General features: G+C 52.2%; 1 protein-coding gene across 2 annotated transcripts in view; it reads right to left on the reverse strand.

Annotated features, from left to right (window-relative positions):
- HECTD4 (HECT domain E3 ubiquitin protein ligase 4) overlaps nt 1–24,385 on the reverse strand; it is a 146,793-nt gene that overhangs the window by 11,413 nt on the left and 110,995 nt on the right. For both annotated transcript variants that reach the window (XM_090292081.1, XM_090292080.1), the window contains exons 49-64: nt 23,935–24,098; nt 23,066–23,303; nt 22,103–22,239; nt 21,507–21,633; nt 16,252–16,389; nt 14,141–14,277; nt 13,372–13,532; nt 11,724–11,905; nt 10,316–10,521; nt 9,889–10,019; nt 9,408–9,613; nt 7,675–7,854; nt 4,242–5,548; nt 2,879–3,086; nt 1,285–1,508; nt 1,046–1,197 (exon numbers count right to left, since the gene is read on the reverse strand). In XM_090292081.1, the coding sequence (XP_090148207.1) occupies nt 1,046–1,197; nt 1,285–1,508; nt 2,879–3,086; nt 4,242–5,548; nt 7,675–7,854; nt 9,408–9,613; nt 9,889–10,019; nt 10,316–10,521; nt 11,724–11,905; nt 13,372–13,532; nt 14,141–14,277; nt 16,252–16,389; nt 21,507–21,633; nt 22,103–22,239; nt 23,066–23,303; nt 23,935–24,098 (3,898 nt within the window). The remainder of the gene's footprint in view (nt 1–1,045; nt 1,198–1,284; nt 1,509–2,878; nt 3,087–4,241; nt 5,549–7,674; nt 7,855–9,407; nt 9,614–9,888; nt 10,020–10,315; nt 10,522–11,723; nt 11,906–13,371; nt 13,533–14,140; nt 14,278–16,251; nt 16,390–21,506; nt 21,634–22,102; nt 22,240–23,065; nt 23,304–23,934; nt 24,099–24,385) is intronic.

Raw genomic sequence — 24,385 nt, forward strand, 5'->3', positions numbered from 1 at the left:
ATAAATGATCAAGAGGAATGACGTTGTCAAAAGTGAAAAATATTGAAGAAACACTTTTCAAACATTATTTCTCTATACTTCAGAGCTGCGCTGTCCAAGCAGCAGCCACAAGCCAGATGTAGCTCCTTCAGTTTAATTAAAATAGAGCGACAGATTCAGCACCTTGGCTGCACTCACCACGTTACAGGCTGAGAAACAGCACAGGTTTCCATCACGCAGAAGGTTCTGGGCAGTACTGCTATAAACGCACCATTCATATATAATTAACAAAAATATCCCTTGCTTTTCTGATTATTTAAACAATTCCTCCTCGGTAACACTTTGCTGTCAGAGTTTCACCTATGAGTACTTGAGAGGCCTAAGCCCGTAGCTAAAGAAAATTCTATTAAAGACATACACATGTGCACATGGACTAGTACGTAGCTATTAGAAAAAGAGGAAGTTCTTTTTGTGCAAGGAGAGCAGTTAAAGCGTCAGTCAGGAATGGGACGCGTGCGCAGCCCCCCCTCTGGGCGCGCACCCGAGTTCTGGAAGCCTGCGGGAGCAACGCGGGCCTTGGGGAGGCGACCGGGAGACTTGGGAGTGGACAGAAAGAGTGTGGCTTTTCATTGTGTGTGGGCTTGAATTCTGTACCGTGGTAGCCACTTAAAATTTAAGAAAAAATACATACCCAGGAGTACAATGCCATGTGCTTAAATGTGAAAAAGTAGGTGCTATGCGTGGGGTAGTTCAGTTTTTTTCAATAAGCACAAATTCATTTTCTAGTCTTTCTATAATCACTATGCGTTACTTGTGTGGTGAACAGAAGTTAGAATTTTTAAACAAGCCTGTACGTCTTAGGTGCTTCATTATTTCAGTCTGCTATCCAGCCTGTGTGGTCCGGATTTTACTGTCCTTGTGACTAAAACGAAAGGCTGACGACCGAGGGCTGAAAGGACCCCAGCAGCAGGGAAGGGCCAGGCCGCCTGGCCTCCCAGGGACCCGCGCGGACATGGCTCCCGTGGCCCCCTGCCCAGCCCATCTCCCGAACTCCGATAACACCCACCTGACGCTGTTGAGCACGGCCTTGTCCTTGGCGGGGGGCTTGGTGATGGGCCGCTTGGTGCTCACCACCTTGACGGGGTGCTGCTCCTTGCCAGCCTTGCTGTACTTGCCCTTGTCGACCTTGGGCTTCGGCACGCCGTATTTCCTCAGGATCTGCGGAGCGCCAAGGGGGAAGGTCCTGAGGCTCCCCCCGAGGTGCTCCCGAGGCTCAGCACAGGCATGGCAGGGAGGGACAGCTACCTGGGTGAGCTGGTCCTCCAGAACCTTCTTCGGAGGCCGCACGTTAGTGAAGAAGAGGTGGAGGAGATTGCCTGGCGTCTGGGAGTTGATCTGCTCTTTGCTAAGATAAATGTCGGACACCTTGATGGGCTTTGCTGGCGTGAGGCTCAGCATCTGCTCCGAATGGGCACAACTCTTAAATATCTCCGTCAGCACCTCTCTGGCCCCGGGCACCAGCTTCTCACCTGTCACAGAATGAGGGTGGGCAAAACAATTCTGCCATGAACACGCTGTGTCAGGATAAGCCCTGTGGCACTTGATTGATTTTTCATAAACAATTTGCGTCTAAAAGTGGATGGCAGACATGAGTGGGGAGGAGGAGCTGTCCACACGGCCTCATTTCCCGTGTGGGCACACTCCTCGGTTCCCCAGCCAGTCTTTGCTGTAAGGTGCAGCCCTGTGACCTGCGGCATTAGCCACTCCCGAGCCAGGCAGCGGCCTCTGCGCTCGTCCCCCTCCCTGGCTGCATGGCAATGACAAGCCCCAGATGGCAGAGCTCAGCACTCTCCCTGGACTCTTACATGTGCAAAGTTTACGCTTCCACTGGGTCTGAGCCACTGATCCCTTGGGTCTATTTATTCCGGCGGTTTAACCTACTGTAACCGCAAAGGCATGTTTGTGTGTGATGCGCAGTCCCAAAGCAACGAGAAGACACAGACCCCACAGGTGTTTTTAGTGCAGTGGACAGCAGTTACTGCTCATTACTGAACATGTTCCGAAACGGACACAGTGAGCAGATGGAAAAAGGACGTGTTCTGACGTAAGAAGGTTGTCCAGGAGCACAGAAAATACACTTCTTTTTTTGCCCCCGAACAGGTGCTCCCCAAGGGGCTCTCCGCCTTCCTGCATGCCTCCCATGGCCAAGGGCCCCACTGCAGGGCTGACTGACTTCTTCCTGCCCGTCCTCGTCCTTCCTCTCTGGGGGTGTGAGCACGGAGCCCGCCAGGAGAACCACAGCACCAAGGCCTTGCCGGGCTGTGGGCTGGTGGGGGCGGGGAGGGGGAGTCTGGCTACGTACAAAGGACACAGCGACTTGAACACAAGCCCACATTCAGGTCCGAGGCCGCCATGGTCCTCTGGCTGGTTGGTACCCAGTGGCCCACAGCAGGGGCTGCCCGACAGCCTGCCCAGCCCTCTCTCTCCGTCTTATGAAGATGCACTCAGTGAATCTTCTGTTAGCCAAGTACGGGCCTTGTTCCAGCTTCCCCACACCGCTGAATCATCTCTTAAGTCTCTAAATCCAGGGGTGCCGCCACAGTTCCTCTATAAGAGGGGTCTCCAACCCCCAGGCTGTGGAGAGGTACCAGTCAGCAGCCTGTTAGGAACCAGGCCGCAAGCAAAGCTCACCTGAGCCCTGCCTCCTGTCCCCCCCGCCCCTCCTACCTGTCTTCTACAAAACCGGTCCATGGTGCCAAAAGGGCTGGGGACCACTGCTCGACAAGATGTTAAAAATACAGGAAATTAGGAACAGAGGTGGGAATAACTTCACTCCATTTTTCCTGTAAATTTAAAATTGCTTAAGAAAGTCTATTAATTAAAAAAGCTCATAACTCACCTTTAATTGACTTATCATTGAAATAATCTTCTAACCCTGGGCTACCCTGAGTATCAAACAGACTCTGATTTACTACAGACACAGTGAGAATCTCTTCTGTTGACATTTCCATCAATTCGTCTTCACCGTCCAAACTTGACAAACCAATCAAGTCATTGTTGTTAAATAAACTGGCTCGAATTTTCTCGATTTTGGCTCGGGATCTTATCTGTGGGAACAAAGAACAGGGTCAGGATTGGGGTAGAGAGTGACCCTTTCTTCAACAGGAATGACCTTCGCATCCTTCCTGCCTGCTCAACCCCCCTCCTTGGAACCCTCTCCTTGTCTTCAGCATTGGGCGAGCGGGCCTTCTGGAAAAGTCTCTCCCATGTACCAACAGTGGTGATCTTTAGGGGAATACCTGGAAATCTGTTGCTAAACCCTGGCTCAGTCTGTGGCTTTACCCTGAAGCCCAAGGGGCTGAAGTCCTTGCCAAGCTCAGAGAAAGTGCCCAGGAAGCAGGCAGCAAGGGAGGAGACCAACCGTGGGGCCCGTGAGCCCCCTTTTGGAGGCAGCAAGGCTATGCGTGTGCCGTACCCAGCACCTGCCCCCCACACCCGACAAGGGCAGGATGGTGCAGGGAGTCACAAGATGTAGGGTTTCCAAACAAGGAGGCCCGCCCAAGAAACATGCAGGATCTTGATGTGAAAATGTGACCCGGCCATGGGTGCATCACCGGAAACTCAGAATCACCAGGAGCAATGGTAAGAGTCTATTCTGACACTGCTCAGTGAGGGTGCCTCCTGTGATGGGAATGTTTTGGTTTGTTTTTAAAGATCTTATTTTTTTAGAGAGAGTGGAAGGGAGGGAGATGAGAGGGAGAGAAACTCTGATGTGAGAGAGAAACATCGATCAGTTATACCCCACTCGGGACCAAACCTGCAACCTGGCCATGTGCCCTGGCCAGGAATCGAACCAGTAACCTTTTGCTTTGTGGACAACGCCTGACCCACGGAGCTGCACTGGGCAGGGCCTGCGATGGCAATGTTTGTAAACCCTCAGAAAGGTACTGCTGAGGCCTGAGTTGGAATGTACTTGATAGAGCCCCCCCCATCGGGAAAGGTCAGCTCCGTGGTCGCTCTGCCTTCCCCCACTCAGCAATAAACTGCGGGCACTTCCTGACATCAGACTTGGTAGCGCTGGCAGAGCTGTGACCCCAAAGGCAGGTAATCGGCATGACAAAAGCTGCCTCAGGGAGCCCTCTACAGGTCCTCCTGTCACTTACTAAGAAATGCCTAGGAAATGACACTGGAAGGCTGACCGGGGTGCAAGGGATTCAAAGTGCTCCTGATTTTCATGGCTGCAGAGGAGAGCGAGCCGTTACCTCCACCACCGCGAAGCCTTTGATGGGGCGTGCGGCCAGGGGCTGGTTGTCCAGGGACGTGACCGTGTACATGGAGCCCACATCCGACACCGAGGCTGTCTCTGCGTTGTCCAGCGGCTCCCCCAGGCTGCCCAGGCTGCCCAGGCTGCCGGTGCTGCACAGGGAGATGTCCAGGCTCTCCTGGCTGGACACCCCGTGGGGCTCCAGCAAGCCAGGGGGGATGGGCAGCTCGAGGCCTGAGGGCAGCAGGTCCACAGACAGGTCGCTGACCGTCTGCGAGATGCCCTGGGAGCTGCAGATGGAGGCCTGGCTGGTGGAGGCGGACGCGCTGATGCTCATGGCTGGGGTCAGGCCGCTGGACGTGCTGACCTCCAGGCTGTCTGTGCTGGGGAAGCCAAGGGTCTTCTCGGGATCGGCTTTCCCGTCACTGCCCTCGGCCTTGTCTTTTGGTTTCTTGGGGTCTTCGTCCTGCAGGGGAATGTAAATCTCGTCTTTGAAGACCCCGCCATGGGCATTGCAGGCCTTGCGGATGGCGCCTCTGACGATGCCCTCGTCCAGGTGGGTGGGGATTCCAGAGATCACCAGTAAGCGGCTGTGGGCGGTGGGGCCCACCAGTGCCTGGCAGGCGTCAGCGATGGCGTCGCTCGTCACGCCCAGGCCCTGTGGGTCCTTCCTGGCGAGGTGCCGGAGGATGATGAGCAAGGTAAGTGCGCGATGGAACCACAGCATGTCCTCGGGCTTGCTGCCCCCAATGCTGAGCACGGCGGGGTCAGAGTCCACGGAGCGCGAGGACTGGCGCTTCCCAGAGGAGGAGGCCTTTTCCCGCTTCATCTTGACTTTCTTCCTCTTGGACAGGAGGCTAGGGCTCTGTGGTGTCTGTCCTGGGGAGGACGACGAGGAGGAGGACGAGTCACTGAGGTTTGGGGCGGTCGTTGAGGTCACTCCACTGGCCGAGACACTCATGTTTGTAGGCAGGGTCACTTCGGCCACCGCCAGGCAACATTCCATGAGCGCATGAAAATACGTGGAGAACCTGCCCTGGTCGGTGGCTGCCGCGGTCCCCGAGCCTCCGCAGGTGCTGCCCGAGACCCAGCTCTGGGCCTCCTCGTCATACAGCTTATGGAGCTCGGACTGCAAGGCCATCAGCACGGCCAGGCAGGGGTTCAGCTGGAGGGCGATGGAGGAGGCCAGGCCAGCGGGGTGCCTCCTCTGCTCCAGGGTGTGCACTGTGCGCAGCAGCTCTGCCAGCAGATGGAAAACCAGCTCCTTCACGCAGGCCGCCGTGTCCGTGGTCCACAGGAAGTTCCCTGCAGCAAACACAAAGCGGTCATCACCCACAGGGCGCTGACTACGCGCCAGGTGCCGTCCTAAGCACTTGAGTGGATTCAACCCTCACGGCAGTGCTGAGACGTGGACTACACAGCTCACCCCAGCCCACAGGGGGAGAAACACAGGCTCTAAGAGCTGAAGGACTTGCCCAAGGTCACAGCCGCTAGAGGGAGAGCCTGGCAGGCTGGACCCGGACCTGCAGCCTCCACCCCTGGGGCACACAACGGCACGGGGCTGGCTTCTGTTGTGAGGCCCAACATTTTCCCTCTCATGGGTTATCAAGGCCAGCCGGTGCCAGGTCCCTTGAACAGAGTTTTCTGAACCACGGGACGCTCACTACTGGGCACAACCCAGTTTCACACGCAGCAAAGAAACACCCCGCCTTCTTTCAGTCCTGATTTTGTCAGTAAGCAAGCCTTCCCGGGCGCTGTGTATTCTAAGCGGAGTGGGCCACGGACTCAGAGTCTTTGATAAGCAATGGTATTGAGTCAGAATTTCGTAACGGTAACTATTTATCTTTTTATTTTGTATAGTTATCTTATGTACGGCAAGGGACACTAATGTTCCATTTAAAGTAATAAAGTTTTCTTTAAAACTATAAGTTTAGAAAAGGAGAAAGGAGGTAACTGTCGTAACAACAATGAAATAAATGATGAAAGGCACGGCCTGCAGACGTGGCAGGAACCACAGAGGTGACACGAGAACGACTGAGGTTGGGAGCCGCTGCCTAGAATGACACGGACCACACGTGTGTCCAAGGCCCCCCTCACGCCGATGGGAAGGTTAGAGTCCCATCGTCCTGTTGTAGACCGTGGCTCCTGACGGCTGGGTCTGCGTGGCTTACCGTGAATCTCCCGTTAAGCCCGGCACCTACAAAGGCGGAGGACTGAGCTCCCTCCGCTCAGGGTGCTGCTGTTTGATCATTCTAACTGGACAAGGGCGCCTCACGGAGGACAAGAGCCAGCGGGGTCCCGGGCTAGGCCCTCGAGGCACGATTCCGCCTTCGTTGTCCTTCCTCTGACCCCTGACCTCTATGTGGGAGGACAGCCTGGGGAGAGCTCTTCTCCACCAAAATTGCAAATGGCTGGCCCCCGAGCTGAGGCCAAGGACAGCTGGTTCTCATGGAGAACTATCCCCTGCTCACCTCCCCCACCCACTGCCACATGTGCCTTAAAGGATTTAATTGGTTGTTAACATTTAAGAATTGGGGGATTCACATCAACATCAGGATTCCGGCCTCCCTTTACGTAAAAAGCAATAGCAGCTGGAGGGGCTGGGGCCACATCTGGAGGCAGCAGCGTGGCAGGCCTGGGGCTGCCCCCCAAGGCACGTGCCCCCCCCCCCTTTCTTTCTTTACTATCAGCTGCCTGACCCCTCAGGGCATCTGTGTTTGCAACTCTTTCTCCCCCCCCAACATTTTATTATGAAAAACAATTTTAAAACATAGGAAAAAGGAAAGACCGACAGAGTAGGTAGGTACATGCCCACCAGTAGCACTTCACTACACTTGCTTTATTAACATGTCTCTCCACTGGTCCCTCCGTTCATCCATAAACTCACGTTGGTTTCTAATTGCTTCAAAGTAAGTTGCAGACAGTACGTTTTACCCCTAGACACTTAAGAAGATACATCATTCATTAAGGTTCAAAATTTATTTAGACTTTTTGGAGGTAGACTTACACATGGTAAATGCACAACCCTCAGGTTTACCATTCCATTAATTTTGCCAAACTGCAGCCCCCAGTGAGCCCTTCAGGAGCTCTGAAGTCATGATGTTCGATTTTGCAGCATCACCCTCTTCCACGCCACCCACTTTCCTCACCTTTCACCTCTGAAGTTATCACAACAGCATCTACTCATGGTTTAAAGTGAAGGACTATGAAATGCGCCTTCCTTTCATGGTTAGTTGCCACCCCTCAAAATAACGGAAATCCTCGCAGAACACGGATTTGGGAGCGGAGGCCACACCTTCCACTGGGTTCCCCACGCCACATCCGATGGCAGTAACCTGGTAGGGGGCTGTCCCTGTCCGGGCTCCCGTGGTCACCCCTCTGCCCACCTCGCGGCGCCCCCAGGGCCCGACCCTGAGGGAGGAAAGCCTCACCTAGCAGCTCCACCACCTGTAGGAGGACAGATGTCGGGACGGTGTCAGGCTCATCTTCAGACTTCCCGTCGCCGTCCTCCGCCTTCCAGGACAGCAACTGCTCTGCGAATGCCATGGCTAGGGGAAGCTCCGGCGGGAGGGAGTGCAGTGCCAGCACGGCCCCGGGCGGTGGGGACACTCCTAGGAGAAGGCCCAGAGGACAGCTCGTGATGGGTGATGGGCAGCGCCTGATCAAAAGAAGCCTGAGAACAAGATCTCCAAGGGGCTGCGGAGAAACGGGGCCAGAAAGCCTGGCTACTCATCTGCTGAAGGCGGGAGGGGCTGGGGGACCCCCCCCCCCCAGGGAGTCCACTGATCAGGTGGCAACAGGACAAATGACAGCAAGGGGAATAGGGAAGGATAAACTTTCCCCAGTCAGTCGGATACCAAACAGCCTGATGACCCAGCATGGAACCAGTAAGTCAGATCTGGAAAGATGTTTCATTGGAACAGACCCAGCTCGGCAGAGAAATGATCAGCTCCTTGGTACGGCTGCAGCCCCGTAAGAGTGTTGAGTTTACGTGAGGCTTACAGAGTGAACTACCAGGACCTTGGGCTTTGATTCTCTTCTAATTTCTTCTGTCACTGCCGTGGTCTGAATCCAACCCAAGCTGCCTGAATCTGACTTGAGAGAGGAGAGAGGCTGAGGCCCAGGGCCAAGGCAAGCACTGGTCAGATATAGCTGGAAGTCAGGGGTCCTGGCCAAGTCAGGGAGCACTGTGTTGACTGGCCTGCACTTTGGGGAGAACGTTTACATGGGAATGTTTGCTTGGGAATGACAGGCAAGGCAGAGATTCTCTGTGTTTAATAAAAAGCTGTGAAACAGTTAGTGCAGGCAAAACACCACAAGAAAACACACCCTAATAACAAGAGATTATAAAGTTATTCAGCAATGACCAAATCGTTAAGAAACATCCTTTCATTTCATTCCCTACGGATGTAATGTCTCTAGGACTGGGACTGTGGAGTAGTCACTGCCCATTATCTGGGCTGAAGGTTGCAATATATCTTATCACTGTCTCTAGCAAATACGTTTCTGTCTTTTCTTGTCAAACATACTAAGAAAGTGCGGTGAACTCTAAGATAGGTCTTCCTTTCCTCCAGGTGCTTACTCAGAAACAGTCAGTTGGGGTGGCTCCGAAAGCAGACGGTCAGCGATCGCGCCAGGACTGACGGAGGCGGAGCCCCCCTACGGGCCTAAACCTGTGGGCGCCTAACGACAGAGGCCAGGGAGATGGGACCAGCCAGGCCTCCCAGCCCAGCCGGAGGGCTGTTTACCGCTTAGATGGGAACAGCCGCGCACAGAGGCCTGCGCCCCAGGGAACCACATTCCACCCAGGAGAGGGGGGTTTTAATGAGAACACGAGGAAAGGCAGCTGGCATTATCCAGCTACCTGAGGAGACCGCTCTGCTCAGGTCAACCTAAACCGTGGGTGTCCCAGCTGACACTGAGGAAGGAAAAGAAATCCCCGCCTAGCCTGGGTAGCACCTGCCAGGCCTTCCCCAGGCGGGGAAGGGAGCTCTTTTAATCTCCTGCGTTTAAAATACACTGCCCCAAGCAGTCTTGTTCTCTACTGATAGGAAACTGGAACACAGCAAGGCACAAGGTACAAAACCCTTCTAGCGTTAAGAAGAAGGAAAGCCGAGACAGACGGCAGGGCGTTCTTCTTACCGTGAGCTCACGCGGGACTCACCCAGTTTGATGTGGACCTTGTCTGTGGACAGGATCACAGAAGGGTACTGGTTGGTGGTGGGGGGAGGCGTGAGCCCGGTGTTGGCCGGAGACGCGTCCCGTGGGTAGCAGACGGCCTCGATGAGGTTCAGCTGGCCATTGCGCTTCACTTTGTGGCCCAGCCCGTACACGAGCACGCGCGCCCACGGCGCCTTGTACAGAGAGGAGCTGAGGAGGAGGGACAGGGGTGAGGGGAGCCCACATGCACACCAGGGAGAGTCGAGAGAGGCTTTGTCCTGAGGAGGGTCAGGGAGAATGCCTCCCACCACATTCCAGACGGTTGTTTTTTATAAAGACTAATTTCTAAAATATGGAAGAACTCTAAATTATTTTCAAACAGAGTAAGCAATAAAGAAAAAAAAAATTTCAGTTTTTCTTTGTCAATTCCCCAGAATCCATTTCATTTTTCTCTCCCTATCACCATCTGAGAACCGGCAACTTACTCTTTGCGGAATCCAGACTGACTTTCTCTGCAAGACGCAACGACAAAGGCCGCCCCAGGGAAACTGACATCCATGCTGACTTTGGACTCGGAGATGGGAAACTCTTCGGACGGGAACTGCTCTGGGGCTGTCTGCAAGGAGACGTTGAACAGGAAAAGGCACAGGCTGAACACAGGAGTGCTCTTCCTCTTGTCAGCTCCCAGGAAAGGGACGGAGCCAACCAGGCTCAGCCGTTCAAGAAAAGAAAGCCTTTCAGAGGAAGGACACTATGTACACCTGGGACCAGGCAGTCAAAGGAGATTAATTCGGGGGCTGGGGGGCGGGTGAAGGTTAGGTTGGGGAAGAAAGGGTCATTTCTAGCAAGCTCGCAAGACCTCTAATGAAAAACCGGGACCCAGTTCAGGGTATTAGAGTTTTGGACTCTTACCTGCAGGAAAGAGCAGATCTGTTTCGTCAGTTCTAGAAGGCTCTCCTCGCCCTGGTGCAGCGTCCGCGTGATGGCCACGTTGAGCCACTCCCTCACCGTCTGGGAGCTGCCCTGGTAGAAGAGGTCTGTGGCCGAGCAGTTCTGGGCACGGACGCAGTGCTGCAGAGACTGGGCCAGGAGGATCGAGCCGGAGCTGATGGTGCCGTCTGCGGGCAGGAAAGGGCTCAAAGTTGACCAGAACCACAGCAGCAATGGCTGTGAGATTTTAAGTGACAGTGAACAGACTGTCCTGATGCCTGAGATGGCCTAGTTTGGACATAATGTCTAAGACAACAGATAACAGACATTACCAATCTGATCCTGAGTGGGGAGGGCAGGGGGGAGGATTCAGGAAATCAGTGTTCTTTAAATTTTCTTTCAAGCAGCGAAACTACTTCCTAAAATAAAATCTGAAGTGGAGCTGCTTTGGTTCATGGCTTCGCAGAGGCTGCCTGACCTACCGGGCTGCCCTGGCCCAGCCCAGGCTGCGCTGAGGAACCGCTAGGATGGCTCAGAGTGGCGTCTGTAAAGCAAGGCTCCGTCTTTATGGCAAAGCTGCTTCCTAAGCACTTTGGAGCCTCCCAGGCATGTTCTGGACCCTCTCAGTCCTGGGGGGGGCTGGTGGGCACAGGCGCTGAGACGCGCTGTGGAGACGCAGCTCACGGACTGTGAGGTGCCCTTCAGGCTTAAAGGGCCGCCTGTGCGCTCACCTCTTGCTGGTCTGGGAGGTCAAGGTGGGCAGCCTGAAGGCCAGGGTGCCCAAGGAAGACAGAGAGCGCCCTGAGTCTTGGACTGGGCTGGGCAGATTCATCACTTAGCATTCTCCAGGGCAGCCAACACGCAGCGCCCCGTGTGAGCAGACACACAAGGTGGCCCGTTAACGCAGCTCGGCCTGAAGTCCCCATGAATCAGCAGGTCTGCTTCGGAGGAGTGTGGTAACGGTAACATACTCCTTCCTCTACATGTCAGACAGAACATCCGTGGCAGCAGTACAGCGACCAACTAGATCTCATAAATACTACTTTTTCTGGATCCACAATTAGTTTGGGACGCTCAGTGAATGCTTAATAGAGTAATGACTAAAGTGAATGATATACTTACATTTAAAATTTTGATTTTTAAGAATTTTTATTTTTAAGTATATATACTTACACTTCCCAAAGGGCAAGCAAGCAGTGCTAAGGCCACTGTGGTTCTGGAGTGCAGCTGTCTATACAAGCCTAAAGGTGCTGTGCGCCCAGCTTCCCGGCCCCTCCGTGGACAGCGAGGACACCGAGCCCGCCCCCGCCCGCGGCCTGGCTCTCCCAGGGCTCTCTCTCCCTGCGCTGACCTCCGCGGGGCCGGGGCCGGGAGCAAAGCCGAGCTTTACCTGGGAGGGGCGGAGCGAGGAGCTGATTGGACAGCAGCTGCAGGTGCTCCAGGGTGATGTCGCGGATGGCAGGGATGTGGAAGAGGCGGGTGAACAGGTGTGGCAGCTTGGGAGCGAAGATGTTGAGCAGCGCCATGCGACAGTACAGCCTGGCCAGCGCGGCCTCACACCGCAGCAGCTCCCTGCGAGGGACAAGGCAGGGGACCTCTCAGCATCCATGCCCCAGCCCCATGCTGGCCTGGGCGACAGGCTGCCGGAGGGGAAGAGCCACATCTCAGGCTTCTCTTCTGGTCCCAGGTTCTGTCCTCCAAGTTAGTCACTTGTGTTTGGGCAAAAAAGGTACATTTAGTTATGTCTGATTTTTCCGAACTCAAAAACCACTGTTGAAGAAGTAATGAAAATATACGTCCACACAAAAAGTTATACACGTATGTTCCTAGCAGTGTTATTCATAGTAGACAAAAAGTGGAAACAACCCAAATGTCCATCAGCTGAGTGACGGTTAAGTCTGTACAATGGAATACCATGCAGCCATAAAAAGGAACGAAGCACTGGCACCTGGTACAACATGTGTGAACCCTGAAAACATGGTGTTGAGAGAGAGAAGCCAGACAAAGGCCACATATTGATGACTCCATTGGTAGAGACTGTCCAGAATTAAGTCAAGCTATGGAAATGGAAAATAGACTGGTGGTTGGTCTAGGGTGGTTGGAATGCCTAAAATTTATGCCTGTGAAGTTGTCACAGAAGATACTGGCTTCTATTTGGGACATGGGGCTGCTCAGCCACATAAGCAGTGCCTGCTGTCTATCCCTCACACCTGGATTGTCACTTGGGTGGGTGGGGTCAGGTAATAACGCCTGAACTTCTGTGTGGACGACTCTGATGGCTCCTGCTGAAAACAGATGCGTGACACTGCCCTGTGGCATGCCAGGCTTCTTGTTCTGTGTCTTTCTAAGTGAAGCCAAGGCCAAGTGTGGCCTATTCTGGTTTTGTGAACCTGACTGTCCAAGTGAATTTCAGACCATCCAAATGGGGGGCATACATGACCTGAGTGGAGATAGCAGGAAGGTGCTGGGTACATGCAACTGGACTTACAGTAGGTCTAAGCTGGCGAGAGAATCAAGTTGGTTCAAAACTGATAACCTGAGGAACTGTGATGCTAACAGATGAATAGCATCGAAAATGGCTTATGAAGGGAATTTTGCCAGATCTTTAGGGTTTACCCTACTGATAGGAGGTACATGCTCCCTTGGAGACCCCCCAGGCCCCTGCATGTTGCTAGGCACCAGCAGGCACTCAAGGAAGGAGCACTTCCACAACCCAGCAGAGAGGCGAGCCGGCTGCCGGCCCGGCCTGGACACCCTCCTGGCTCACTCTTTGCAATTGTCCCCCACACTCCAGATCTCCAGCCACCCCTCAACCCCTCCAACTCACAACGGAGGGCTGGGGCGCGGGCCCGGGGATACCATCGATACAGCCCGCACCTTGGCCTCCCTGTTCCTGCGACCGTGCTGGGTCTGTGCCAGCCGGCTCCTCCCTGACGCCGAGGCTGGAAGGAAAGCTTTCCTGTCAAGGTGAACGGCACACGTGCTGAAGCGCAGTAAGTGGCTTTCTGTGGCCCGCTAGAAAGAGGGTTCAACCTCACCTGTGAATTTGAAGGTTGGTGTTGTCCAGTGTGACCAGTCCATTGGTGGCGGTCCTTCGGTAGCCAGCTGGGGGTCTCTCCAACATATCAATAGGGTACCAGTACCGGACCAGCACGCCTTCACTCCGGAGGTACGTTTCCACCTGCACCAGTTCGTTCACCTGCAGCAGTGAAAGGAAACGTCTATTTGTCCTTCTGCACTGACTCCCCCCAGTTTTAAAATACATATATATATATATATATTATATATATATATATATATGTTATACTGGTGTATATATATTTATATATAACTAAAGTTTTGTAGAAGCAAATGCTAGTTGCATGGCACTCACTGAGACTAAAAATTCAAAGACATCTGGTTAGTATTGCACTGATAGTGTGTGTATTTTTTCATACCAGTCGGCAAATTTTTGCTGGTAAAATAAAGGAGAAATTCAATGTAATTATGAGTTAGAAATTTAAAAAGAACAGTGCTATAGTTCAGTAATAGTCCAATGTACACTGTTGCCAGGTAAATTTTCTGTTCATTGCTTTGATGTTACTAATTTTGTAAAAGTAGGGAATCTGTCTGATAGCTCTATTCTAAAGATTTTATTTATTCATTTTTAGAGAGGGGGAAGAGAGGGAGGAAGAGGGAGAGAAACACTGATGTGGGAGAGATACATCGATCGGTTGCCTCTCGCACACCCCCAGCTAGGGACCTGGCCCGCAACCCAGGCACGTGCCCTGACTGGGTATCGAACTGGCAGGAAGGCTGTGCACTCACTGAGTCCACATCTAAGACGACCCCATGCAGGCCAAAGGTTTTCAGCATCCCTCGGATGGCGAATTTTGGCAGAGCGGTTCCAACGGTACTGCTGGCTACATTATTGCTGTCCGGGGAGCGGGTTACTACTGTGAGGCCTGCGGAGGGAGGAGAGAGAAGTTCTTCCAGGAGCAAGTGCCACCGTCATCTCGGGACCCTCTGTGTTAGGGTCTAAAATTGCTCTACAGCACTTAGCAATACCCTCAGCTCAGTTATAACCAAAAAGGGACACAGCCTCGTCTGGAAGGGAATAATACAACAAAATGTTATAAGAGCTATCAAAAGTCAACAAGACAAAGAAGTCAATTTAAAATGGGCAAAGGATTTGAATAATAATTTCCCTAAAAAGAAATGAAAAAATCTTCAACATCATTAGTCATTAGGGAAATGCATGCCAAAGCCACAATGAGATGCCACCTCACACCCCCTGGGACGGCTATAATCAAATGACAGACCATAGTGAGTGCTGGCAAGGATGTGGAAAAATTAGAACCCTCATGTGTTACTGGTGGGAATGGGAAATGGTGCAATAACTTTGTAAAATAATCTAGCATTTCCTCAAAAAGTTAAACATAAAGCTACCATATGACTCAGCAATTCCACTCCTACACAGAGAAATGAAATCACATGTCCACGTAAAAACTCGTATACAAATGTTCACTGCAGCATTATTCAGATGTAGAAATAACTCAAGTGCCCATCAGTTGATGAATGAATAAACAAAGTGGGGTATTGTCCGTACAATAAAATATTATTTTATCATGAAAAGAAATGAAGTACCAAGATGTACTACAGCATGGATGAAACTTGAAAAATTATGCTATGTGAGAGGCCAGACACAAAAGATCACATGTTGTATGATTTCATTTATAGAAAATGTCCAGAACGAACATTTAATAGTTCCAGAGGCCAGAAGGAGAGTGTGGTGGGGAGTGGTGAGGGTACAGAATTTCCTTTTGAGAAATGAAAATGTTCTTGAGTCAGAGGCAATGGTTTGATGATTGTGCAACTTTGTGAATATACTACAAACTATTAAACCATATGCTTTCAAAGGGTAAATTTTAAAGTATGTGAATTAGATCTGAAATAAGAAATGAAGAAAAGTAAATATATATTCCTATACCTGCCCATGACGTTTGGATATTTTTGTGAAGACCTAATAATGAATGTTTTTAAATTCTTTTTTTTTTTTTGCTTTTCTATATTTTCATTTCCTCAAAATGTGCAATAGATCTTTTTTTTTAAGATTTTATTTATTAACCTGGCTGGTGTGGCTCAGAGGACTGAGCACTGGCCTACAAAACAAAGGCTCGCCGGTTCGATTCCCAGTCAGGGCACATGCCTGGGTTGCAGGCCGGGTCCCCGGTTGGGGGCACGCAAAAGGCAATCAACTAATGTTTCTCTCCCTCTCTTTCTACCTCCTTTCCCCTCTCTCTAAAAAAAAAAAAAAAAAAAAAAAAAAATTTATTTATTTATTAAGATTTTATTTTTTTGTTTTTAGAGAAAGGGAGGGAGAAAGGGAAGGAGAGAAACATCAATGTGCGGTTGCCTCTTGTGTGCCCCCAACTGGGGACCCGGCCTGCAACCCAGGCACGTGCCCTGACCAGGATCAAACCCACAACCTCTCAGTCTGCAGGCTGGTGCTCAATCCACCGAGCCACACGAGCCAGGGCTGTGTGATAGATTTGTAATCAAAAGAAAGTCATTCTACGAAAATTCTAAAAAGCAGAGCACAGCCACACAGTCCTGGTCTGTCAGCACAGCAGCCAGGACTAAGCCTGAGAAGCTTCCTGGAACCCCGAGCCCCGCCCGCTCCTCCCTCTGCACCTCTGCCCTGGCTCGCCCTGCTCCTGCCGGTGAGCCCTGGGGGTGTGCGGGGGACCGCCAGGGCCAGACAAGCGTCTGTTGTGCCCCCCAGGAAGTTTTAGGGCCGGGAAGAGGTCCCCTCACTCTGAGTAAGGAGAGTCCCCCTAGCAGAGCTAGCGGCTGCTCGGCTCAAGCTCACACTTAGGAGAACCCAGCCTCTCGTCTCACGGGACGCGGCGCAGGAGGGGAACGGGGGAAAGCACAACCTTTTCGGACTTTGTCAATTGTGAACTTGTTTGCTTCGTCTTTGATGTCTTCAATGGTGGGAAGGTAAAGGTCTCTGGGGATGCCACCGTTCTCCTCATACAGGAATTCAACGGTCTGCCGGGCAATGTCCACCATGCCTACAAAGCAGAACAGCGCTGGTCACCCCCCAAAGAGCACACGGTCTGCAGGGCAGCCTCGGCCCTGCTTCTACCTGCAGCGAAGAGGTAAGAGAACCTTGCAGACACTGGGTGGGGACACGTCGCCTTCTGGGGAAGGTAGTGATGCAGGGTCTATCGGGTTTAAAGTACTCGGGGCCTTCCTTCTAGGAGTCTCTCCAGTCTGTCCCACAGAAACACAAGTGTGAGTGTGCAAAGGACACTGTGCGGCATTGCTGATAAATATAAATTATCGGTACAGAATGGTTATAAATTATTATGTGCTCATTTCATTTTCGTTAAGTCAAAGAACAACCTGTGGGACAAATGGAGTAAGAAGAAAGTGAGGGTAGTATCCTTACCCCTCCTTTATACGTTTTTGTACTGAGCCTGACTTTTACTATAATAAACACATGCTGCTTAGTGAAGAGAGACAGAGAGCAACGTAACTTCTCTTCAGGACTGAAATCTGCTCTGTTCTCTCTTCCCCGGAGAGGACACATCGTTCTGTTCAGTAGCAACAGCCGCTGCTGTCTCACAGACCAAGTAAACACGTCCAGAGCCCTGAGGACACCGGCGCTGCGGGGAGGGCCGCGGGGCGGGGCTGCTCCCTGGGCTGTGGCCGCGGCCCCCCCGCCTGGCCCCGGAGGGTGTGGGTGAAAGGGCGGGTGCTGACAGCATCTACCTTCAAACAGGCTTGTCGCCCTCCCACGTACCTGCCACCCCTTCATTTGCCGTAACGGGAAGGCACAGAGGTTTCCCAAGCACAGCTCGGAAGGGGCTGAAATTAGAGAAGGGCGCTCTGAGAAGGGAGGGTCAGACAGAGTAAGCAAGGAACTGGGCCTAATAGTAGGTTACAGAACTATAACCTTTGCCCCGTTTCCAAAGGCACTAGAGAGGAGATGAAAATCCCCCAGCAACTCTGCTGTCTGCTAAGCAGGAATTGAGGCCGCGGGCCAGACTAAACAAGAACAGCCCAGAGGCGATTTCCTTAACCTTCCATGGGTTCACCCTCACCGGGGGACCCTTTGGACACCATGGGCCATCTCCCTACCCTCCATCGGCTTCTGCCACTGCTGTGTTGAAGGAGATTGTACTTGGAAGGGAAATGTTCAGCATTCAGCAGACTGGCCATGGCCACGCAGATGGATCCTAAGAGAACGCCTGGGCATGACGTATTCAGGGGCCACAGGCGCTTCTGGGTGAGTCACGAGCCCAGGAGGCACGGGTCCTGCTCTGGTCCCGCCGCTGCCTTTGGATAAGCCCGTTTGCTGCTTGCTGCCTACACGTTTCCTCCTCTGAACTGCGAGCAGAGGGGAGAGGGCCCAGTGGCCACGGACATCCAGGAGGGCCCCGGGAACAAACGGTAAGAGAAGAGTCCTCATTCAAGCAGAACCCACGTGGAAATAAAGGCTCGGCAGCCAATGAGGGCAATCAGAGCTTTTCGTGAGCGCACTGGAGGGCTCTGTGGCCCCTTTCACGCTCTCCATGAGCAGGAAGCAGCACCAGGCTCCCTGAACAAATGGCGCTTCATTTTTCTAAGCTTAACCCCGTGGTTGCCAAATGAGCCGTAGGTCTCGGCTGAAATCCCGTGTTGGTAGAGGAGCCACGCGGGCTGGACGGCCTGTGGCAGCCGTGCTCTGGCCCGGGACCTGCCCTTACGACAGCGCAGCCTGCCCACCGGGAAGTGAGACCCAGGAGCAGGGAGCACCTCAGCCGGGCTCACAGAAGGCCCCTCGTTCCCCAGCACAAGGCCCGGCACCGGGAGGCATGTGCTGCATGCGTGGACAAGTAAGTGCGTAAATCGATGACAATAAAAATGCCACCCAAACAAAGGCCTCCTCACTTGGAAGACCGGTGACGGGCATTGCCGCGTCCCGGCCGGCAGCACGGAACCCGGCGTTACACTATTACACGACAGTCGTGTGCGTACAGGAGGGGAGCTGTTCTGTGGGCTGACAGCACAGAGCGGGTGCATCTTTCAGGTGCTGAGAATGAATGAGGAATAACAAATTATCTTTTTACCTGTAGGATCTACGGTATCAGATTACATTGCTCCTTTGCTTAAAACACCCAATGGCTTCCCGTTTTACTCAAAATAAAATCCAAAGTCCCTGCCAAGGCTGACGCTGCCCGCTGCCCCCTGCCCCCTCTCAGCTCATTTCCCGCCGTTCCTTGTCCCCTTCAGGCCCACGGGTTCAGCCTTATCGCTGTTCTCTCCCCCTCCCGTGTCCCCTCCCACCCGAGGGTCTTTCTCACTGTTGCTCCCTCTGCCCTGGAATTCGGGTCCGCAGCTGAAACAGGGCTCTGGTAATGGCAGGAAGCATTCACACCATGTCACAGGGTGTATGACTATTCCCACAGATCATGTATAAACAAGCTCATTCCACTGTCATAGGTCTGAGCTTTGCGGATAGAAGCACGGGAAAAACACTTGCGCACACACTCACACACTCTCACACACAACTCGCTCACACACACAACTCGCTCACACTCACACTTTCACACAACTCGCTCACACTCACACACACCTCGCTCACACTCACTCTCACACACTCACACTCCCTCACACACACATACAACTCACTCACACTCCCACACTCACTCTCACACCCTCTCACACACAACTTGCTCACACTCACACACACTCCCACACTCACTCTCACACACAACTCGCTCACACACACTCACTCCCTCACACACAACTTGCTCACACTCTCACACACTCCCACACACTCCCTCACACACTCACACTCTGACACATAACTCGCTCACTCACACTCACACACAATTCGCTCACACACACACAACTCGCTCACACTCACACACACACAACTCGCTCCCACTCCCACTCCCACACACTCCCTTACACACACACACTCACACACAACTCGCTCACACATTCTCACACACAACTCACTCACACACACGTCGCTCACTCTCACACACACTCCCTCACACACTCACACAACTCGCTCACACTCACACTCCCACACACTCCCTCACACACAACTTGCTCACACTCACACTCTCACACACTCTCACACGCCCACACACTCACTCACAAACTCGCTCACACACACTCCCACACTCCCTCACACACACACACAACTTGCTCACACACTCCCACACACTCACTCCCTCACACACAACTTGCTCACACTCACACACTCACACACAACTCGCTCACACTCCCTCACACACACTCCCACACTCCCTCTCACACAACTTGCTCACACTCACACTCTCACACACACTCCCACACACTCCCACACTCTCACACACAACTCGCTCACACTCCCACTCCCACACACTCCCACACTCCCTCACACACAACTTGCTCACACTCTCACTCTCACACACTCCCACACTCACTCTCACACACAACTCGCTCACACTCCCACACACTCTCACACTCCCTCAGACACTCTCACAACTCACACTCCCACACACTCTCACTCCCTCACACACAACTTGCTCACTCACTCCCACACTCACAACTCGCTCACACACACTCACACTCACACACTCCCTCTCACACACACTCCCACACTCTCAAACACAACTCGCTCACACTCACACTCACACAACTCGCTCATACACACACTCACACACAACTCTCACTCTCTCACACACTCTCACACACAACTCGCTCACTCTCACACTCCCACACACTCACTCTCACACAACTCGCTCACACAACTCGCACTCACTCACACACTCCCTCACACACTCCCATACACTCACTCTCACACACAACTCGCTCCCACTCACTCCCACACTCTCACACTCCCTCTCACACACAACTTGCTCACACTCACACACAACTCGCTCACACACACACTCCCTCTCACACTCCCACACACTCCCTCCCACACTCACACAACTCGCTCACACACACACTCACTCTCACACACAACTCGCTCACTCACACTCACACACTCACACACAACTCGCTCACACTCATACTCACACACAACTCACACTCACACACAACTCGCTCACACTCACACTCCCACTCTCTCGCACACTCCCTCACAAACTTGCTCACTCACACACTCACACACTCCCACACTCCCTCACACACACTCACACTCACACACAACTCGCTCACACTCTCACCTCACACACTGACACACTGACACACACACAATTTGCTCACACTCTGTCTCTGACTATTCCTGGCACTAATGAGAAAAAGGAGTAACTCATCTATCCCTGGAAATGAAGGACTCAGCACAGAAGCTGGCCAAGAAAAATAAAAGTCTTTTGGTGGCTTTTCCTTTTATTTGGTGCTAGTCTCAGGACAGAAGTTAAAAGAGAAAGACTGCTAACACAGGGACAATAACTGAACTTTTTACACCGTCTCTGACGGCCACCACGATGACAGAAAACCAAACCAGTGCTCCACCGGAAGGGCCGCTGCGCCTGCTGGGAAAAGGCATTTCTGCCTCTCAAAGAGCATGTGCTTCACAAAGTGAGCAAAGGCCTTAGAAAAGAAGTCAGCCACCTGCACTTAAGATGCAATAACAACCCACTGTCTGGGGTCAAACTCTGCATCACTCTTTGCTAGAGAAACCGTAACCAGTGGGAGAAAAAAATCTCACCATCATTAATCACTACGACATTTAGAACTATATTATCAGAATATTTGCTATGTGCCAGGCACTGTTTTTAGCAGCTTTGTCTGTATTAACTTATTTCTTTCTCATGTACATGTGAGGTAGTTACCATTACTGATTCAAATTTAAAGGTAAGGAAAGTCCAGAAAGGTTAAGTAACCTTTCCAAGGTCACACAGCTGCAACTTCAGAGCCCCAGCTACTAACCACCAGACCACCCAGCTTCCTTGGATAGCCACACCAGGTTCACTCAGGAGCCCATCAACTGAAAAACACCGAGTTAGATCAACAAGGAGAGAAAAACCTGCCAATGAAAGCCACGACCACAGCGTTCAGGAAAGACACAAGGAGAAGACACTGTCAGGTCTATCCCAAATTTAGATGCGGCCCTCTTTCCTGAGTGACATATTGAGTGTCCTTTAAACACATCTCTTCAAACCATGAAGCGAGCCTCATGAAGAAACACAGAGCACCAGACCTAGCTGTAGAGCACCCTTTATCTGGTCCAGGCCCGACTTCCGCTCAGCTTCGTTGCGGAAGCGTCTCCGGATAGTAGGAAAAACCTTGGTCTCCCACGCCTTCACCAGCAGGGCGTAGTGGTCCTCCTGGAAGAAGGCAAACTCAGGGTCAGAGGCAGAAAGAAGGCCTCGGCAGGCATCAGCACCCCCTAACTAACACCCTCGCCCCCGAGGTCTTCCCCCCTCACGTGCCAGTCACACAGCACACTGTGTGGACCACACTAAACCTACCTCAGCTGCCAGGGGGACGGGGGAAGGGGGAGAGCAATGCTAGACTTGGGGCGCTCTCCTCCTTCCCTCGAAAGCCACCTTTACTGCTGTTATTTCTACCAAAGTACTTCATTTCTCCAACATCTGGAAAGTACTGGGCAAAAGAGCCCAACAGATATTGCTGCTGCTGTCTAGCTTAGAAAAACAAACACCCCTCCAGTCACTGGTGAAGCCCAGGGTCACTATTCAAAGTGTAACAATCCCAGCCTTGCACACTCGGATCAAAATTATTCCTTGTGGTTTGTTCTGGACACCAGGGAACTAAGTGGATGCTGAGGTCTCTTACCTGTGGGATGTCATCATCATCATCGTCATCGCTTTCATCATCTGCAATGGGAGGTGGGTGGGGGTCTGGGCCGGAAGTGATGAAATTCTCATAGCTGAGCTCGACTTTGTAATGGCAGGAAGTGTCACTGTCGTATTCTGTAACAAAGCACAATGGCAGTGATTCCACGCAAGAGCAGGCTGGATGCACCATGGACTTCTCCACCCGGACAAACACATTCTCTTGATTTACATGACAGAAAGACTCCTAACGCTTGGAGGGATTTTCAAGTGCAAAGCCAAGGAATCACTAATTGTTTATAATTACCCCGAATCCTACAGTAGGTTATGATTATAATTAAACTTAGAGAAGACTCTGGAAAGTTCTTCATCATAAGAATGAAACAGATACTCAAGACAGTTTGCAAACCAGTATCCCAAGGGCCCCATGTGGCTTGCAGACATGTTTAATTTGGAAAGCTCAGTTTTATTCATTTTGATTATGAAATTTTTCAACTAATAGAAGGTTTGAGTGCACACCTGTATACCCACCACCTAGATTCCAATCAGCATTTTATTATTCTTTGATGACCTCAGTTTTAAAACAATTTAAAGGAGTGATTAACATTTTTAAATGAGGAGATTTCATATTAAATACTGGGATTTTTATCTCTTATAAAAAATGGAGGGGGAAAAGGGGACAACTGTAATTGAAAAACCAAAAATAAAAAAATGGAGACTCCCCCAGGTTTGCACTTTCACGCGGCCACCCTCCACGTGGCACTGGGTGGTGGCAGCATTCCTCTCTGTGTGTGTTGGGGGGGTGTCCCAGTCTGCTCTGCTTCCCTCTGCTCCCCATTTCCTTCCACCGGGCGGTTACCCCATCCCCAGGAGCTCTAGAGCGAGCCCAAGTTAAATGGACTTCTGGAACCAACAGCATTCACATGCCCAGGATGCAGCAGGGACCTGGGAGGAGGCAGCTTACGTTGCTGCGCGGTGGCCACAGCCGCAATCCGGCATGGGGGCCCGTGAGCGCCCGGGTCTGACGCAATGCTGGTGCCAGCATCGTTGTCACTGTCCGATGCCATGGCGAAGGGCAGGGCCTCGAAGTTGGCGCTGATCTCCTCCGCCAGGTCAGTGCACAGGTCGGCGGCGCTGCGGTGCGCCTGCCCTTCGGCGTAAGCGAATGGGCGGGAGCCGAAGTTAGCTCGGGTCTTGGTGTTCTGGAAAGGAGAGCAAATAAAGGGTCTGAAAGGACTTAGGCTTATTCATCTATTGCTACCACCTGGAGGTGACCTTCACTAAGTGCCAGACCACACGAATGGCCCCAGCTCTGGGACGCACGGGACACCGGGCCGAGGGGCGCAGACGCTGCAGAGGCCGGCCTGCCTACCCTCACCTCGGCCCTCGTGCTCTCTGCCGCTCAGTGACCGTCCATGCTTCCCACACCCCGTTCGCCTTGATGCCACTGCGTGTGCTGTGCCCTTCGCCTGGAACACACTCCCCCCCGATCGGGCCTAGTTGAAACGGCGACTGCCCCAGACCTGGCTCAGATATCACTTCCGCAGGGTGATGAGGGCACGACCGGATGTGCCCGGCACTTACTTTCAGAAAGTCTGTTATTTTCAAGCACATGGCAATGATTAGTTTTACGTGTCAGCTCGTCTGGCTGGCCACAGGCTGCCAAATTAGACATTATTTGTGCGCATGTCTGTTAGGGAGCTTCCGGATGAGGCTACCGTTTGAATTGGTGGACTCAGTGAAGTATCCACAGACCCCCCCCTTTCCGATGTGGCTGAGCATCCCCCACGTTACTGAGGAGAACTTGCTTTCCATCGCAATAAGAGAACCTGCCTTTTTCTGAATGTGAACCACAGGCCACATCCCACCAGAGACGTCCTCGAGGTACGGCGCGAGGCGCTGGCCGCAGTATGTGAAGTACACCCGGCCCTTGGCTGGCTGCCCTGGCGGAGGCGGCGTCCCCTCGGTTCTCTCCCAGCCAATTCCTGCCACGTCACCTATGGCAGAAAACAGGAAAGAAACGCACTTTTTCTCCCTCTTACTGTGAAATAAACCTCCAAATCGCACCGAGTGTGATGAGGTCACACATCGTTGATTACGTCTGAAAAAGACACGAAGCAACTTATTGTACTTAAATAAACAAAGCTACAGTAGAAGTAAATAATTTTAAAAAGACAAGGTCTAGAAAAAGAAAAATGCCTCGTGTCTGAGTTAAGTTAGTTACCATAATTACACATTAAATTTACCCTTTATTTTCCTGGCAGCCAAGATGAAATGGGAAAAC

The sequence above is a fragment of the Furipterus horrens genome, unplaced genomic scaffold (genome assembly GCF_987537825.1).
Source record: "Furipterus horrens unplaced genomic scaffold, mFurHor1.1.pri manual_scaffold_11, whole genome shotgun sequence".
Lineage (NCBI taxonomy): Eukaryota > Metazoa > Chordata > Mammalia > Chiroptera > Furipteridae > Furipterus > Furipterus horrens.